The 20,451-nt window shown below is 42.2% G+C and overlaps 1 protein-coding gene across 1 annotated transcript in view; it reads left to right on the top strand.

Annotated features, from left to right (window-relative positions):
• LOC124776752 (cytochrome P450 9e2-like) overlaps positions 1 to 20,451 on the top strand; it is a 77,972-nt gene that overhangs the window by 46,746 nt on the left and 10,775 nt on the right. Inside the window, exon 7 of the mRNA XM_047251879.1 lies at positions 12,756 to 13,019. Coding sequence (XP_047107835.1) covers positions 12,756 to 13,019 — 264 coding nt within the window. The remainder of the gene's footprint in view (positions 1 to 12,755; positions 13,020 to 20,451) is intronic.

Raw genomic sequence — 20,451 nt, forward strand, 5'->3', positions numbered from 1 at the left:
TCCGAATTGATCGACAGAGTTGTTGGATGCCTTCCTGAGGGCCAAATTCCCTCAAGTTGGCGCTTTACATCTTCAAAATCCCGAGCTGACTGCACTTTTAATGTTCCAAAAGTTCTGAATTGGGCAGAGATGCAGCGGCCTTGCTGGCCAAGGTAGGGTAGCAGTAGAAACTTTCGCCGTGTGCGGACGGGCATTATCTTGCTGAAATGTAAGGCCAGGATGACATGCCATGAAAGGTAACCAAACGGGGCGTAGAATATCGTCGATGTACTGCTGTGCTGCAAGGCTGCCGTAGGGTCCTGCTGTGAAGTGAAATGTCAGCACGGACCGTCACTCCTGGTTCTCGAGCGCAATGGTGGGTGGCAGCCAGGATATCCCATGGACACTTCTTTGCTGGTCATTGGGCCCTGAAATCTCGCTGACCGGAGTGGAATTGTCTTCAATGACGAGTCCCTGCTTGAATTTCACCCACCAGCAGGCCCGATACCCAGAAGTGATGGTCTGGGATGCCGTCCACTTTTACAGCAGGACACCTTTGGTTTTCATTGCCGCCACTCTTACAACACAGTGGCACGTAGACGACATTCTACTCCCCGTTCTGTTGCCCTTCATGGCAAGCCATCCTGGGGCTACATTTCAACAAGATAATGCTCTTACGATCATGGTAAGAGTTTCTGCTGCTTGTCTTCGTGGCAGCTAAATCCTGCCCTGCCAAGCAAGGCCGCCAGATCTCTGCGCAGTTGAGGACGTTTGGAGCATTACGTCCAGAACTGTCCAACCTGTTTGGGATTTTGATGATCTGACGCGTCAATTGGACAGAATTTAGCACGATATCCATCAGGAGGACATCTAACATCTTTGCCAATCAGTGCAAAGCCGAATAACTGCTTGCATAAGGGACAGAGGTGTATCAACGCGACCGGCCGCTGTGGCCGAGCGGTTCTAGGCGCTTCGGTCTGGAACCGAGTCACCGCTACGGTCGCAGGTTCGAATCCTGCCTCGGGCATGGATGTGTGTGACGTCGTTAGCTTGGTTAGGTTTAAGTAGTTCTAAGTTCTAGGGGACTGATGACCTCAGATGTTAAGTCCCATAGTGCTCAGAGCCGTTTGAACTATTTTTGAACCAACGCGTTGTTGACTTGCTCAAATTGCGAACCTCTCTCTCTCCTGAATAAACCATCCAGTTTTCCTGAAACTATAGCTGTACATCTACAAAACATTTTCCGATTCCTGTCTTATTAGAATAATTTCTTAGTGGCGCTCCACTTTTTTTTTGGGGGGGGGGGTATGACTCCACCGCTTCAACGCTTGCCATTGTGAAATACTGTTCTGCTTATTGAAATATTCCAAAAGACCACTGTCCCAGTAAGTTACTGATAATGGTCAGCGTGACGGATTGTCAATCCTCTGGGCCTGGGTTCGATTCCCGACTGGGTCGGGGAATTTTCTCCGCCCGGGGACTGGGTGTTGTGCTGTCATTATCATCATTCTATCATCCTCATCGACTGCAGGTCGCCACAGTGGCGTGAAATTGAAAGAGCGGCACTCGGTGAACGGTGTTCCCGACGTGGGACCCTAGCCATACGATTAAATAAATAAATTGATAATGGTATTTGCTTGGCTGAATAAGTGAATGTAGACGAAATTTGTAACACCTTCTTCCTGATTAAACCAGGCGTAATTACGTAGAACCTGATATTTTCAGTATTTTGGTTTATCGTCTCACCTGCTGTCTTTTATTTTGGGTAGCTCTACCTCTAAAGGTAGCTAGCTACATTCTGTCAACGACAGCGACACGTCGTCTGCACTGTTTTACACCGACGAACGAAAATGTATTGACCACTGCCCTCCACGAGGCTGACTGCCTCCTGGTGGCACGTGAAGTTTATAAGCGTAGCAAGACGAATGGGGAATAATTTTTGCGATAACAAGGGCTGCAAATGGGGAAATGCATTGACATAACCGACTTTGACGAAGGGCAGGTTGTTGTAGCTCGGTGCCTGGGAACGAAGGAGCATCTCGAAATCGGATGAAGTAAGTCTGTTGTTGAAGTGCTTATGTCGTGAGTGTCTGTGGACAGTGGTCGAACTACGATGAAACTACGAGCAGGCGATAAACTGTTGGATGTCCACGCCTCACCACAGAACATGAAGATCGGAGGCTTGGCTGCTCTGTAAAGCAGGATAGGCAACAATAAGCTGCAGATATGGCGACGGAACGGAGAGCTGGTGCAGGCGTGAGTGTTTCGCAGCACGCTGTGCAGCGCACATTGTTGAACACGGGGCTCCGCTGCAGACGATCCCTCCGTGTTCCCGTGTTGACCCAACGACATCGTCAGGCACGACTGTAGGAGGCACGGCATCATCGGGAGTGGACCGTAAATCATTCGAAACGTGTCACCTGGCCGCGTGGATCGCGTGTCCTGTACGCCAGGGACCTGTGGTAGTAATCAAAGGCACTGTGGTGGTTATAGACCAACTAAACATTGTTGTGGACCACCTGCATCCGTTCGTACCTGACGTCTTTACCGGCGGCGATGGCATCTTTCAGCAGGGTATCTGTCCGTGTCACAAGACCAGGATCGTGCTATAGTGATTTGAGGAGCGTGATAATGAACCCACGTTGATATCTTGGCCATCAGATTCGCCTGATCGGAGCCCAATGGAACACATCTGGGATGCCATCGGGCTTTCGTTCCGCAGCCACAACCACCGGCCCTTAACGTACTGGAAATGCATGATCTGCGCGTAGACCACTAACCTAACAAGCACATGTCTAATTTTAGAGACGCGGAATCGCTACTGCATTGCATTTCAAAGATGGACCAACACTCTATTAAGCAGATGGTTATAATGTTTTCGCTCATCAGGTTAAATCAGCAGCATCCACGTAATTCCCATTCCCCCCCACCACCTCTCCCCAATAATAATCGGGCGCAGTGTGGAACATTTTTGCAAACTAGAGGTCATGGCCGTGGGAGAAAGAGAAAATAAAAGGTATTCGCAAACCGAAGCCTATCGCCGTCTCGCTTCACTGACGCATCAGTTAGTATCAGTTTGAAGAATGCCAGAATACATAACGGATATTGAGCAATAATAAGTGTGGCTGCAGCCACTTATCTCAAAAGTATTTCGTAGCTGAATCCCAAATGGCTCTACAATCTTAACGATGTCATTCAATTCGCGTCACTTTTCTCCAGATGTCACCAATATTTATAACGATTGAATTGTGAATATAGAAAGTATTCGTAAATATCTGAATGTTAACTACTTGAAAGAAAAATGATAGATACATATCTCATAGCAAATATACTATCTTCGTTAAGCGCATTGTAGGTAGTAGGTAACTACACTACTGGCCATTAAAATTACTACACCACGAAGATGACGTGCTACCGACGCGAAATTTAAGCGACAGGAAGAAGATGCTGTGATATGCAAATGGTCAGCTTTTCAGAGCATTCACACAACCTTGGCGCCGGTGACGATACCTACAACGTGCTGACATGACAAAAGTTTCCAACCGATTTCTCATACACGAACAGCAGTTGACCGGCGTTGCCTGGTGAAACGTTGTTGTGATGCCTCGTGTAAGGAGGAGAAATGCGTACCATCAAGTTTCCAACTTTGATAAAGGTCGAATTGTAGCCTATCGCGATTGCGGTTTATCGTATCGCGACATAGCTGCTCGCGTTGGTCGAGATCCAATGACTGTTAGCAGAATATGGAATCGGTGGGTTCAGGAGGGTAATACGGAACGCCGTGCTGAATCCCAACGGCCTCGTATCAATAGCAGTTGAGATGACTGACATCTTATCCGCATGGCTGTAACGGATCGTGCAGCCACGTCTCGATCCGTGAGTCAACAGAAAGGGACCTTTGGAAGACAACAACCATCTGCTCGAACAGTTCGACGACGTTTGCAGCAGCATGGACTATCAGCTCGGAGACCATGCCTCCGGTTACCCTTGACGCTGTATCACAGAGAGGAGCACCTGCGATGGTGTACTCAACGACGAACTTGGGTGCACGAATGCAAAGCGTCATATTTTTGGATGATTCCAGGTTCTGTTTACCACATCATGATGGTCGCATCCGTGTTTGGCGACATCGCAGAGAATGCGCATTGGAAGCGTGTATTCGTCATCGCCACACTGGCGTATCACCCGGCGTGATGGTATGGGGTGCCACTGGTTACGCGTCTCGGCCACCTTTTGTTCGCATTGACGGCACTTTGAACAGTGGACGTTACTTTTCAGATGTGTTACGACCCGTGGCTGTACCCTTCATTCGATCCCTGCAAAACCCTACATTTCAGCAGGATAATGCACGACAGCATGTTGCAGGTCCTGTACGGGCCTTTCTGGATACAGAAAATGTTCGACTGCTGCCCTTGCCATCACATTCTCCAGATCTCTCACCAATTGAAAACGACTGGTCAATGGTGGCCGAGCAACTGGCTCGTCACAATACGCCAGTCACCATTCTTGAACTGTAGTATCCTGTTGAAGCTGCATGGGCAGCTGTACCTATACACGCAATACAAGTTCTGTTTGACTCAATGCCCAGGCGTATCAAGCCCGTTATTACGGCCAGAGGTGGTTGTTCTGGGTACTGTCTTCTCAGGATCTATGCACCCAAATTGCGTGAAAAATCTAATCACAAGTCAGTTCTAGTATATGTATATTTGTCCAATGAATACCCGTTTATTACCTGCATTTCTTCTTGGTGTAGCAATTTTAATGGCCAGTAGTGTAGTATGTAAGGTGATTAGCTTAAGAAACTTTCCTTTTCTTGGGAGAAATTCAGCTTTCTTCCTTCCACCTATCCTCCTTTCTGAAACTGTTAGGACTGTACTTCCCCTCCCCCCGCCTCCACTCTCTGCAAACTCCGCGCTGCCGGCCTCATCAGAGTGAAAATGGGTGATACTCATAAGTAGGCATGTTTTGAGTAGTTTGGTAGCTCCTGAGTGTATACTTATGAAGATTACTGTTATTTTTGAGCTGTGAAACGTGACTAACAGTGAAGTCTGTGGCTAGATATTAATACTGAGGAGACAAAAGTCATGGGATACATCATAAAACCGTGTCGGACCTCGTTTTGCCCAGCATAGTGCAGCTCCAGGACTTAGCATGGATTCCACAAGTCGTTTGTAGTCCCCCCACCCCCGGAAATATTGAGCCATGCTGCCTCTATGGCCCTCAATAATTGCGAAAGTGTTGCCGGTGCAGGATTTTGTTCAAGAACTGGCCTGTCGATTATGTCTCACAAATGTTCGACGGGATTCATGTCGGGTGACTTGCGTGACCAAATCATTCGCTCGAACTGTGAAAAATGTTCTTCAAACCAACCACAAACAATTGTGGTCCAGTGACGTGACACATTTTCATCCATACAAATCAGATCGTCGTTTGAGAAGATGCAGTTCATGAACGACTACAAATGGTCTCCAAATAGCCTAAAATAATCATTTGCAATCAATGGTCGGTTCAGTTGGACCAGAGGACCCGGTCCATTCCATTTAAGCACTGCCCACACATTATGGAGCCACCATCTGCATGCACAGTCTCTTGTTGACAGCTTGGGAGCCTGGCTTCATGGGATCTGCGCCACACTCGAACCCCACCGTCAACTGTTACCAACCGAAATCGGGACTCATTTGACCAGATCACGGTTTCACCTATGTTTTTATCTGCCTAAGGCCGGTATTACACTATCAAATTTCTTTGTCAAAGAATTGACCAAAGATGTGATCCAATATTCCGTCCAATATATTTGACAAAGATCTTTGACGTAGCGCTAGAAGGGGTATTACACTGTCATCAAATTTTTCGTCAAAGTTCAAGATGGCTGACAACAACTTGTTATAAACCGCAGCAGTTGTACGTACCCCAATTGCATTGTGTGCACATGCGAAAACAAGTGGGGGAAAAATGGAACCATACATACAAGGTTGACAGTCTTAAAAGTCCTGGGATTACAACTTGATAATAAATTCAGTTGGGAGGAGCACACCACAGAACTGCAGAAAGGCCTTAACAAATCTGTATTTGCAGTTCGAGTGTTAACAGACATAGGCAACATAAAAATGAAAAAGCTTGCATACTTTCATTCCATAATGTCATATGGGATAATATTTTGGGGTAAATCTTGAAGTCAAACAAAAGTTTTCAGAGTCCAAAAGCGTGTAATAGGTATTATTTGTGGAGTAAATTCACGGACGTCCTGCAGAAACCTCTTCGAAGAACTGGGTATACTAACTACTGCCTCTCAGTATATTTACTTCTTAATGAAATTTGTCGTAAATAATATATCTCTTTTTCCAACAAACAACTCAGTTCATACATACAATACCAGGAACAAAAATGATCTGCACAAGGACTTAAAAGCACATACTTTAGTTCAAAAAGGGGTCCACTACTCAGGAACACTCATCTTCAATAATTTGCCAGGAAACATAATAAATTTAGTTAGAAATAAAGATCAGTTTAAAAGGAGCCTGAAAGACTTACTACTGGCCAACTCCTTCTACTCCACTGGCGAAATTTTTAATAGAAACAAATGATGTATTGTATTTATTCATACTATTAGTATTGTTATTTCAGCTTAAAAAAATCGACATGTCCCACATCCACGAGGATCTCCTCAGCACGGATCTATGAAACGAAAAACTAATCTAATCTGGGTGAAGGCGTGGGTTTTACGACGACACGATAAAAGCATTCAACAAAACTCGTTACATGAGCTTACAGTGGAAGACGTCAAGTCGTACATCAATTACTTAAGAATGGATGAGCATACATTTCTGTATGTGCTCAATGAAGTGTATCCTCATATCACAAAGCACAATATTCACTTAAAAACTCCTACATCTTCAGAGGACAGGCTCACTGTAACACTCCGATTCCTTGCTACAGGAGGGGGTTATGTTATGTTATGTTAGGTTAGGTTAGGTCAGGTTACGTCAGGTCTCCAAGCTTCTCAATCTATTTTTGTATTCAGGGTGCCTCACGTTGTAAAGCGCCTCATCAGTTTCAGACATCTCTATTAATTTTGTAGTTGTCAGCACACACCAATTGTATTTACCGGCAATGGTTATAAAAACACTACAGACGACAGAACGCTGCAGCGATGCTAGCGCTCCATGTGGTAACATGTCACATTGCAGTGAACAGAAGACAAGCGGTTTCTTTGGTCAAATATACAGCGAGGCCGTAGATTTGATCAAATATTGAACGACATTTGACAAAGTCCCTTTTACACTATCAAATATCTTTGACAAAGATATTGGACAAAGGTATTTGACAAAGACATTTGATAGTGTAATACCGGCCTAAGTAATCTGCACCAGGAACACACTTGGCGGGAATTCTGGCCGTGCCCATCGGCTAGTCCTGCTCGCTGTTTCGTTTACAGGCGAGCTAATGTGCCACCCAGTACTGGTACGAGGTAAGATGAATTTGTTGTATAAGTGAACGCTAGCGGGCCCAAGACTCAGGGCCACCTGTATGGACAAATCCGTGTAGAAACACGAGCAGCGTCGCCGGATATGAGTAAATTCCAAAAGCTGGGAATTTGGACGCCTATTACTCGCATGGCCTTTGAGCAGGAGATGCACCAGCAATGGCGGGCTTTCAGACAAACTGAGAGACGGCTTTTTACACCTCTTTGGGAATGTATAATAATTTACAGTCAAGTATTGAAGCAAATCTGAATACATGCGCGATATCATAACAATGAGGCACATACCGTGACACAACAATATTTCAATATCTTCAAAATTACAGGAGTTAATATCTCACAGTGAATAAAGATTTTCACCGTGAACCACTGAATTAAAAACTTTTAAAAGCTTCATTCGATTTCAACAAACGGTATCTCAGATGATAGCATTGCACAATAGCTATCCTCCCAGTAGGCCACTCATCTATATCTATTTTATTTACTGACTTATGACGTCTTTTGTACCAATTGTATTATGAAAATGTTTGCCAGAACATCGTATTCTCCAGAATAACATAGCGTATGCATACGGTATGAATACCTCACATATGGTATACTTGTGTAGTTATTTAATGAATAAGTTACTATTTTGCCAGTAACTTTATTTAAATGGTGACTGCAAGTGCTATTAAAAACTGTGGTAATTTAAAAATAGTCAGTCGCATATGTTAGCGGACACCACAATTGAAAAGAGAAACACAAGATGCCTTTGTCAAGAACGCATAAAACAACTAAATAATATTTAACCACAATTCGTTGTCATTTAACATGAGTGCACTTGCGGACGAATACTAGCTTATTCATTTATGAATAATCTTTTATTTGTAATTATTGTGAATGATCTGAGTGACCAAATATTTATAACATTTCTTTATTTAAATATTGTTGTAATAAATTAGTTAAGTCTGGAAAGTAGTCATGTTGAGTCAAATTATGTCTTTGGAGCTTAAGAACTATGTATTTTTTGGGTGGGGGGGGGGGGGGCAGCCTGCAGCCATTGGAAAAGCACTCAGTAGAGGATCACTATGGGAGTCAATTGAAGACTGACACTTTCCGAGTGAAAAATTCAAGGGAGTGATTCTGGGCAATTGGATTTTCGTTCTGGAAGCAGGCAGACCTGTCTATGGTAACGATTGGTACTGATTCCGGGCGGTGAACGGCCGCTACCGTACTTTAGCTTCTGAGAGGACTTTATATTTCGAGAGGTCTGAATGTGATCCAGTGTAGGACTGGAATTTTAACCGCTTGTATTTCGGAACTGAGGATACGCAGTGTATGAGGCACCATTCCTTGTATCGCAGTTGTCAATTTGCGATTCATCATGTTGAACACTGAACTATAGTGAGATGGTGAATATTTTGTGTATCGTGACCAGGAAATGGACTTAGGTTTACCATTACCTTTGATTATAATTTAGTTTGGGGGTTTTGCTACCATTCTTGTAACGTGTCAATGTAATTTTACTTAATTTATTCTATCTGTATTTTAATGAGATGTCCTTTCTTGTGTAAACATTATTAAAGATAATTCTCTGTTGTCTACATCAACTACAGATGCTAGAATAGAACCCATTTTTGTTAAGTTATTCATTTAACTTTGTAACCTCCCCACAAAAATAATAAATAAATATTATTGGGTTAATGATTCTAATTTTTGTGTAACCTCAGAACAAAATTGGTTCCCATTTATAACCTCCCTACAGGAATTCATTTACATTTAACGCCCACACAAAATTTGTTCCCCATTTAATGTACCCACAAAATTCTTTTCTCATTTAATGTAAGCTCGAAACAGAAAAATTCCTAAACCTCGTAATAAAAAATTAATTCAGTAACCTGGTAAATTTTGGACGACAGCAGTGCTGCGTCATGGCCCTGTAAGATCATTCTGAATAAAAAAGGAAAAATTCTTACCTCAATAAAATTGTCGAATATATCTGCTCTTAAAATAAATTTTTCCGGCACAGCTCTGTGCAATGCTGGCCGATAGATTTGTCATTTATGAAAGGAAGCAACTGATTTTTCTTTTGCAACAATCGGGATGATCATGGATTGGAGAAATTAGTAAATTCTTTAAATTTAAATGAATGCTTGTTAGAAATTACTTTATATGACAAAGATTATTATTAGGACATTTTTAAAAGATTTACATGGGAGTTCAGATAACATTACTAGATACGCGCGAGGCTGCTTTTTACCTTATACAATAATACTCAGGCTCCGGCATCGCTGCACCGCGACCGACCAGCCAACACGATACACCATACCAGACCAGAGCAGACTGCAGACTAGCAACAACTTACTGCTACAGCTACACAGTACCTACTGCAGTCAACACTGCTCTCTGGTCAGCGATTCTCTTATACCTTGCATATCGCAGGCAGCGCATGAGCAATACATCGAAATTACATCTGCTCGGACCTCTTACATAAAATTACATACGCATTACATCTGCTCGGACCTCTTACATAAAATTACATCTGCTCGGACCTCTTACAACTTCTATCATGCATTTCTAAGTATTTTATTAAATCGAAATTCCAACCAGTGCACAGACTACTTAACTGCGGGATCACAGCTCCACATTATCATTTGCATCTTGTTAGCTATGGGGCATGAAAGCAGACGTGCGCGGCTCGAACCTATGACTTCATCGAGCTGTTTTTATTTATGAATTCTTCCGTTACTTCTTGGTAGAACAATTCCATATTTTAGGTTGAATAACAAGTTCACTGTTTTTGTTCTATTAATTTTTGTTGATATCAAACTAATTTCGACTTGTCAGGTCATCTTCAGGTAATAATTGTTGTTTCCTAAAGATGGCCTAATATGCCGAAAGCTGATTTGAAATAAACCAAAATCAGTAAAACAAAAATTGAGCTATTCTTTTTCAAATATAGCCTTGCTTAGCTCAAGTTGTGACGGTACGTCACATAAATGGACATTTGGAGAAAGGGAAAAGAGGTTTTTGTTATGAGACGTGTGAATTATAAATTATTTCACGACTGTGTACGTGTACGCGATGTATAACAAATAGTAAAGAACGTGAGTTATTATTATTATCAAAACACAAATATCGATGTAATTAACAAAACAAAGGTTTTTGGTATATTCTCTGTGTAACATAGGCCATGAAGATCAGAGACAATGCTTTGATTGAACAAGCTCCTGTTTTTTGTTTCATCTAGAGGTAGGCCGACATTGTAGCGCTGGTTAATATTTAGTGTAAGTTTGGTTGTAATTTAGTAAGATATACTTATAATTGTTATTAGAAAGTGTGTATTATTGACTTATTCGTCACCTCTTATGATCGCAACCATTAATTATAATTAACAAAATTTTTACAGAACTTCGTAATGCAGGGAGCTCATCTCCCCTAGCAGGATTTAGTCGGCCATTACGCTGACTGTATTGTTTAATTAAAATTTCATATATAATATTAAATGTAAATGCGAGAGACTTCTCAGTTTTGATCTTTCATTAATTTCAAAGTAAAAAAGCATAGTAATAAATTTCATTTTCTAAAATCCACAGCACTGAATGAGTTCAGTATGTTTCATTTTAGCCGCCTAACGGCAGATGAGATTTTCTCCAGTTTTGCCTTGCAAATAACGAACAAGAAATATTTAAAATAATTACATTCCGCAATATCTCAGTTAATCTTTGTGTAGTTTGGTACATAAATAACCAGTAGCCCCTGAGACCCAAGTTAATAATTACAGTTTGCGTAAGGATACGTATATTTTCTTTTCTAAATAGCAGCGCTCACGCATACTATTTATTAGAAGGCGGTGAGTCGCGCATTGTGTTTAAAAAATGTCATAGTGTACGTACTTCGGGGCAACCGATGTCCGTACTAGTGTTATTGCGGTATAAGTTAATTAAAAGTCTCATCTAGCCCACAATATATAAAGCCACCCCAACCAAAATCATAAAAAATAAAAATATATAATTATCCCGTGATAAGTGGGCCCCACACACATACAAACACATATACACTTATACCTAAAGCACGAGTAACAACAGGTAAAGAAGCTCCCGGTTTGCTCGTAAAGACTCAGCTCCTGGGAGACGGGGTCTGTTCTCCAGCCTGGTATTCCTGTTATCCAACCAAACGGATGATGATGTGGGCCGACCATGGTGCTTTCAAGGACGAAGTGTACTGAGTTCCTTGTCGTCCATGTTGTTTATTAACAACCCCTTGCGGACAGTATTAATCGTAACGTCAGACTTTTCGTAGATGATGTAGTTGTTTGCAACGAAGTACAGTCTAAACGAAGCTGCACAAATATTCAGTCAGATCTCGATAAGATTTCAAAGTGCTACACTAAGTGGGGGCACGAAATGGAAAGATCACATAGGCTCAGTCGTCGGCAAAGCACGTAGTAGACTTTGATTTCTTTTTAGAATACTAGGGAAATGCAATCAGTCTGCAAAGGAAACTGAATTGGTTACAAATGACTTGTGCGATCTGTCCTATAATATTGTTCAGTTGTGTGGGATCCTACCAAATAAGACTAGAAGGGCGTAATGAACGTATGCAGAGAAAGGCAGCACGAACTGTCACATGTTTGTTTGTCCCTCGGGAGAGTGTCACAGGGTACTCAACTGGCAGATTCTTGAAGATAGACATAACATATCCCGAGAAAACCGACTAGCAAAGTTTCAAGGACTGCCTATAAACGATGACTCTAGGAATATTCTTCAGCCCCGTAAATATCGCTCCCATAGTGATCGTGAGGACAAGATTACATTAATTACAGCATACACAGAGCCATTTAAATAATCATTCTTCCCAAGCTCCATACGTGACTCGAAAGGGAAAAAGGCCTAAAAAGTGTTACAGTGGAAAGTACCCTCTGCCATGCACTTCACAGTGGTTCGCAGAGTCTAGATGTAAATGTAGATTGCTTCATGGTACTCATTTGTGATGCAGTGGTAGTGACAGCACTAACCCTGTCTCACGGGCTATGCGAGCGTGGCCACCCTTATTTAGACTGATTGTATATTAACATTAGTGCAGTGAATTACTCCGCGTGCGCTAATAACGGGTTCTGAGAAAGTCTGCGGAACGGTAACAGTACATCGCGCTATTTGTCTCGCGTCGCCCTCATTGTTGTGTATTCTGGCTGCGGCGCCCTACGCTACCTAACAGCTTATTATTCGTTTCTGCTCTGCTCAAACTTTTTACTACTCAGTACGTTTTCTTCTGTTGTGCTCCTGCTTTGGCTTCAGCATCTTTCTTTTGTTCACAGAGACGCTGAGACTGCACTCTCCTGGGGCTGTGCTGGATCGCCAGTGCACATGCCCGTACGTCCTTCCAGCCACAGAGACTTGCCCAGGAGTCGAACTGCGACCTGGAGATGGCATCTGGGTGCCTGTCCACGGCATCCACCGCGACCCCATGTACTTTCCGGAGCCAGATCGCTTCGATCCGGAACGATTCAGCCCGAAGAACAAGCACCTCATCAAACCATTCACCTACTTCCCATTTGGATCTGGACCTCGCAGCTGCATTGGTGAGTGCTGTGAACAGTGAGTCCATCGAAAGCTCTTGGATTATTCCCAGCTGATAAAGTATCCGTGAGAATCTACGATACATGTCCTCATCGATTCCAGAAATCGTTCACGTCATGATACAGCCATTTCTTTTCGTTTAACGAGAACCATTAGTTGATTTGGAAGATAAATTCAAATCTACGACAGTACTTTATTTGCGTATACGGTCAAATCAGTAACACATTAGTCTGCTATTGCCTGTCTCCGCCATAATATTTTTATTTGTATCCATTCTATGACGGTACCATTTTCATGCTATGATCTGATTCTTTTTAATCTTCAACTATCGCTGGCTGTAGCCCTTGAGCAAGTAACATGATCCCCTCACCTGAGCTTGTGGCAGAAGCCTTTGTATGCTAATTTTTCTCCACTTTTACGCCGTCGCTCGTCTTGACTGTCAGTCTACGTTCACCACTGTTGTGTCACATATTTCTCTCGTCATCGAAAATAATCCAGTTTTCATCAATAAACACTTCCGGGCTAAGTTGCCGTGGTCGATCTGTAGAACTTCTTCTCCCTGACGTTTCGTTCTCAACTACGGAGAACATCTTCCGAAGTGAGTCAACGACTGGCTGCTAGGACCTGGGGCCGCCGCTTATATGGATATCGTAGAGGGCGCCACCGCGCGTCACGTGGCGTCGATGTGTTACTATCTCTGGCTATCGTCTGTTCTCTCGATTGCAGGCAATCGATTGTCACGTGATTGATGCAACGTCGACCGCCATATGTTTGTGGATTTCAATTGCCTCTCTATACATACGTGTATAATAATGCAACGTCCTCGCTAGCACGCTTGTTTCACCAAATTTTATTTCGTGATCTCCATCCTTAAAAACATGTTCCGCTACTGCCTTTTTGTCGATATGTCCCAAGCGACAGTTTCTTTTGTGCTCCGTCAACCGTGTATTGATGCTTCTTTTTGTAGTTCCTATGTAAACCCTGCCACAACTGCACGGAATTTTATATACCCGTGGGGTGGCTAGGGGGTGACGAGCATCTTTTTTTGATCTTAGGCATTCACTAATTTTCTTAGTAGGTCTGAAAATGGTCTCTACCTGAAACATGGCTAATACTTTCCCAATGCGATCCGTGATATTATGGATGAACGGAAGAAATACTTTTCCAGCTGTAGGTTGTTGCTGTCTCCCATTTTTAGGCATTTTTCTATTTGGGTGAAGTGCTCGGTTAATCTCGTTTTTCGTATAACCATTTTTCGCAAAGGCCATTCGTAAATGATTTAGTTCTTCTTGTAAGTAGCCTGGTTCACAATCGAGAGAACAGACGATAGCCAGAGATAGCTGCACATCGACGCCACGTGAAGTGCGGTGGTGCCCTCTACGATATCCATATAAGCGGCGGCCCCAGCTCCTAGCAGCCAGTCGTTGACTCACCTCGGAAGATGTTCTCCGTAGTTGAGAACGAAACGTCAGTGAGAAGTTCTACAGATCGACCACGGCAACTTAGCCCGGAAGTGTTTATTGATGAAGACGCCGGCCGTGAAAGCCTACATGGAATGATAATCCAGTTTTGTTCCTCTGATTTTGTAAAATTATGTTCTTTGTGTATAGGATATTTCTAATTATGGAGCTATCACTATAACGACAGTCGCTTTGTGATTTTATGTATTTTGTTTGTGGGCTGATTTCTCTATCTGGGGTAATTAGAGTTATCAGGGCCCCGCCCTTACCTATCCAGGCATCTACACAGTTTACATTATGTTCATCATGAAACATGTGTGAAAAGATATCTTACATTTAATATGGGATACAGCAATTAGAAATAATTATGACATAAACAGTAGAAACATTAGTAGCTATGGTAGAAGAAAACATAATTTATATTAGTTAATGAACAATATAACAAAACTGATAAATACGGATGCGTACATTTAAACTAAGAATCCTGACAAAAATTGATGTGAGAAAAGAGAGAGGAGAGGAGAAGCAAAATGCACGTAAAGAAGTGGGGAAAGAATGTGACGTAAATTATTGAGAAAAGAGAGGTAGAAATGCGTAAATGGGAGAAGTTTGGAATATTTGCTGTAGGCCTACTGTTTGACAGAGAGAAACTGCCCACATACACTTACTGACAAAAAAAGTAAGGCACCTCGAATGCCAGGAGGGAACGAAATGAAACTTAACGAGTTGAGAGAGTATTTGATGTCATTTCAGTGGTTAAAAAATCGAATCACATTTGCAGATAACTTGGTAGTATACATCCACTAATTAATATGACCAGTGGCTGCTGCAGTGTAAGAGCACAGGAGTATGTGAACACCCTAACTTTCGACACCTTGCGGATTTATTGCTTATTTTTCTTTGAATGCTGTTAAACGTAACATAGATGTAACAGTCTGAAAGATGTGGCACTTATTGTTAAATCTATCGCGCTGCTGCTACTCTACACTCCGTAAAACTTGTCATCGTTGTGGCGAGCACAGCTTCGCTTGTGCACGTTTGAAGGAGCCTCTGCACATGAGCAACTGGCGTGACGTAGTTGCCCGGGGCCACTCTTTAAGTTTACCTCACTGCCACCAGGTGGTAGCACACTGCAGTAAACTTTTATCTACATTTGCCGTAAATCCCGCTAGGACACTCCACAGATATGCGAATTCACTCACTATATAGTAAAATTAGGTCGGACATCAGTACATGTATAGTTTTACTGACAGAAAAACCTAATTTTTTGGATTCGGAATGAGACATAGTACATTAAATTCTGGATTTTATCATGGAATTACCCATTTGAGACGCTGAGTATCACAAAGCACATCATCGTCGATTGGGAGGCTGTAGCATATATTCATGCTTCTGTCATCTGTCGATCTAATGGCGGGTTAGGTTTATCTGTACTGTAGGGCCACGTTGTACGTATATCTGAGCATTCACGAGTATCTGTCTGACTGGTTTCTCTGATATTCACATAAGAAAGGGGTGTCGAAGACGGTGTCTACTTTTAGTCTTTATGGCTCTGAGCACCCCATTTGTATTGCAGTTAAGTGATCTTGTTGGTAGATGGTACTATTTGCAGTTAATCATGTCCGCAAACGGCAGTTTGTGTTTGAAATAGGTTGTCGACTGTGCAGGAACAGGCTTTTATGTGGAGTGCAACATGAAGTCTGTTGAACCCGTATTAAGCGTTAATAGAAAAGAAAATTACCCAGGAAAGTTAACTGCAAACAAAGTATGGCATTCAAGATCAGATACGTTGTGTGACAAAGTGACGAAATCAAATAACTGTGACTACAAGCGAACATTTAACAAAGAAGAGTATAATAGGCCTAAATATTTAATGTGAGTGCAATATAAGAATGTCTGATTTTCAGCGCAGAAGTTAATTCGTTAACTATACATGAATTAGGGATCTTGTACACTTGTACAAAAAAATTAGAAAAGCACGAAAACTCCAACTTACACAAAAAATGCGAAACGGAGAGTAGCGAAAGCTTTAACTTTGTCCATTATAATTATCCGCGCTGTTATGCCGTGGTCCATTGATGAATTCTGTGTCGATTCCCAACGTTTCGTGTGTTGGACCTTCCATCGAGTTACGGACCCCCTTGAAGATGTCTCCCGCAGTCGGAGACGAAACGTTGGGAATCGACACAGAATTCATCAACCGACCACGGCATAACAGCCCGGATAATTATAGTGGACATGATATTTCTGTCCGTGAAAGTCTACATTTTAGTATCAGCTTTAACTTTATTTCTTTCTTCCCATAAACTGTACTTAATTGTGTACAAAGCAACAAAATTTCACAAAACAATTCTTCCTTTTTCCAGACAAGTTATGCAAATTATTTTTGACAGTGGTTGAAGTTTTACAAATATGTTAATAAGCCTGTCATGCAGCAGATGCTATTAATTTCGCACTCTCATATTTATCTGAATTAAAGAATTTGTAAACACCCACAACGTATAGCTACGAGCCGGCCCTGAGTACGACTTTGGACTCCGAGTAGCTTTAATGCACTGATACGGCTGGGTAGGGTTTCATAAAGCCTTTGTATAATCTTTTGAGACTAGCTGTGTCACAAATGTTGTTGAAGGCCTTGATAACCAGGGTTCGGCATGACTGTAAGCGTCAGAGTTCCCTCAATCGTTAGCATCCGAGGCCCGAAGCCACACACGATGACTGCACAAAGCATGACGTCCGAAGTAACACTACTGTGGCGCTCCAACCAGTGGAAGAATGGGACGTCTCTACAGGTCACCACACTCGGCGGCGTTGGTCGGCTGGGGTAGTGCAGAACCGCGATTCATTGCATCATCATCGGTCCATGCTTCCTTGTCACTGCACCGCTCCAAATACGGCCGGCCGTTTGTGTTTTGGTGTTAACAACGGCCTATGCATGAGACTGTAATTCTCTAGTCCTGTTGGTGCTAGTTTCCGGCCAGTGATTTGGGATGACATAGCATGCTCCAGGGAGTCCGTTATTTGCTCTAGAGCGGCAGGTGCAAATGTGAGGGGTTACGATGTGCTTGGCGGACGATACGGTGATCCTTCCTTGTCATGGTCAACCGTGGTCGGGTGGACCCTTGACGGCGAGTTTGCCCGGCCTCACGTTCCCACGCATTCTACTGTCGGACAAGTGTCACACTTCGATGTTCCAAAAATCTGGATATCACACGGTTCGACCAGCCGGGCAAACAGAGACCCACAACGTGCCCCCTTGCAAACTCTATCACATGCTGATAACATATTCTGAGACGAGCATGCGGCGTCTCTGTGTCCTACACAGCGGTCACTCAACGCCTGACGTACTCTACCTAGCATGGTAACAATACTTAAAGCGAACAACAGTAATGCACTCTGGTTGCCGTTCTACCTGCCACAGAGAATTGCAACAATTGCTATTTAGATAGCTACCGATAGTGAACAAAGTTACAATGCCATCCGCCCATGTCCTGTGGCTGCTTCACTTTTTTTTGTCAGAAAGTGTTTGTTAATTTTTAGGAAAAATGTTGTGAGCGTGAGAAAAGGAAGAGCTTCAGCTTTTTCTGAAATGCAGTAGGGCATTTAACGGAACTGAGAGTGCAGGGTAGTCTGTTCCAGAGTCGAACAGCAGGAATGGAGAAGGTTTTTTGAATTGTTTTGTTTGAGGGATGTCTTAACACTTTTGCTCCTCTCACTGTATCTGAAATGTTCACCTAGCGGTCACAAATGTAGTCAAGGCCATTGGAATTTAATTAGTTGCAGGCAAAGGAGTTATGTGCGGCGAATGAACGAGGCAAGGTTGAGAGTTGTGAAAGTGTGCCTATTACCAACCCTATGTCTCCACTCCGGTACTTTGGCATTGTTTGTAGAACTTTTCACTGAATGTTAGTAGACAATGTAATTTCCTTGATTACAGGTAGTCTTTCATAAGAAATGTTTGCAATTATAGTCACTGTGTATTACAGACCAAATTCAGACTCACAGTACTTCAGTCCGCAATTGCACTCATCACTGTCTTTAAAATACTACAGTTTCATTTAGTTTGAAATATTTTTCATCGAATTTACCGAATCTTAAAAACTGTGTCAGACAAACATCATTTTTCAATACGCGCGTGCGATTACTGATATTAAACACTTGATCTACTGATCTTTCGACACAACCTCTTTCAAAAATTACATCGATTCCTCAGTATTCTTTGATTATTTCACTTGTTTTTACCGCCCTTCCACTTACCTCATTTCCGCAGTATAGGGAAAATATAGATTGGTACTTACGGTAAAGATGACACAGTTAAGTTGCAGACAGGCACAACGAAAAGCCTCTCACAAATTAGTCTTCGGCCAAAGCTTTCTTCAGAAAAGGAAAACACACATGTATTCACTCACATGAGCGAGCGCCTAACACACACATGATCGCCATCTCCGACAGCTCCCATTGTTTCGATATTTATCTCACTTTTAATTTTAATAATAATCGATATAGCTTTTTTTCTATGTCCTACAGCGCCACTCTTCCGCCCCCTACCCTCGGTTCGTATCTCCTGCCTCACCAGCGTTGCCAACCCCAGAAGATAAAATTATGGCATTTTGTATTTAAAATTATCGTTTTTTATCTAAAATTATCGTATATTGATAATCTTAAAAAAAAAACAAAAACAATAATGCTGATAATATGTATGACGTACACAATATTTGTTTTCAATCGCGAATGGCCAAGTCTTCTCATCTTTTAAAATTTTTATCCATAAAACCTCCTAATTGCGAACCAAAACGTCTCTAATCGCGATGCTAAGTACTAAAAATACGTTCAGAACCAGATAAACTCGGAAGGGTCCAAAGCATCACAGATTTTGCGCAAGGAAAATTCGCTAACCCCGATCGAAAAGTAGTACTGTGTACGTAATATAATTAAAAATAATAATATAATTAAACTCACCCTAATAAGCATCGTTGTCGAACTCCACATCGACGAAATCGGCGTCACTATACCGATGAGATTCCTTATTCTTAGCATAAATGTTCGACGCGTTCATTGATGCAATCATTGCACTGGTTGGTTCGAACTGTACACAATTCCTCACACGCTGGGAAGTGAGCATTACTGCGCTGACTGTACCCGAGTGTAACTTATTTCTCAATGGTGTCTTCACTAGATTCATTTTTGAAAAGACCCGCTCACAATCAGCACTAGAATGTGGTAAAACTAATATATCTAGCACAAAGATTCCTATTTGGAGGAACTCTTGGTTACCATGAAGATCCCTAGCGTTCTTTATGAACACCCAAAATTCGTCCACCTCTTTAGACCGTAGATTTTCGGGAAATTCTGCATGTGGCAATGCTCTCCACTGATCATCAATCATTTGCATAAGCCTTTTGTCTTTTGGAGAAATCCTCTTATAGGTGGAACAAGCGTTGACGGCCTTGCAGCACTGTTTGACAATGCTATTTCTGGTGTTAACCAACTCAACATTTTTAGAACACAATTGTTGAAATCATACCGCTTTTTCATCTCACAACAAGATACTACAAGAAACTGTTGCACTCTGTAGTAGAAATCAGTCACTTTAGATTTTTGTGAGATGTTTTCAGATTGGCTCATGAAATCCATCACACCTACACCTAAATACATTTGCGTATAAGACACAAGTTGGGCTGGGTTTGCTGGATCTATGTCTGTCAAATCAGTTTTATTGATATAATCAGGAGACATATAGCAGAGAAGGATTTCTTTGTACGTTTTGCACATTCTATCATGCAAAGAGCAAATTACTAATTTCTCGCTTTGAAAATATTGATTCAGAGACACAAATTTCGGTAGAATCCACTCGAGAAATATAAAAAATACACGTACAAAGTCGTCCCTGAATGCCTTGGCTAACTGTTCAGCTGCATACTGTCTTTCTTCTTCCCACTTGCAAGTGAAAAATAATTGCAATGCATTCCATTGT

This window comes from Schistocerca piceifrons, chromosome 2 (genome assembly GCF_021461385.2).
Source record: "Schistocerca piceifrons isolate TAMUIC-IGC-003096 chromosome 2, iqSchPice1.1, whole genome shotgun sequence".
Classification (NCBI taxonomy): Eukaryota; Metazoa; Arthropoda; class Insecta; order Orthoptera; family Acrididae; genus Schistocerca; species Schistocerca piceifrons.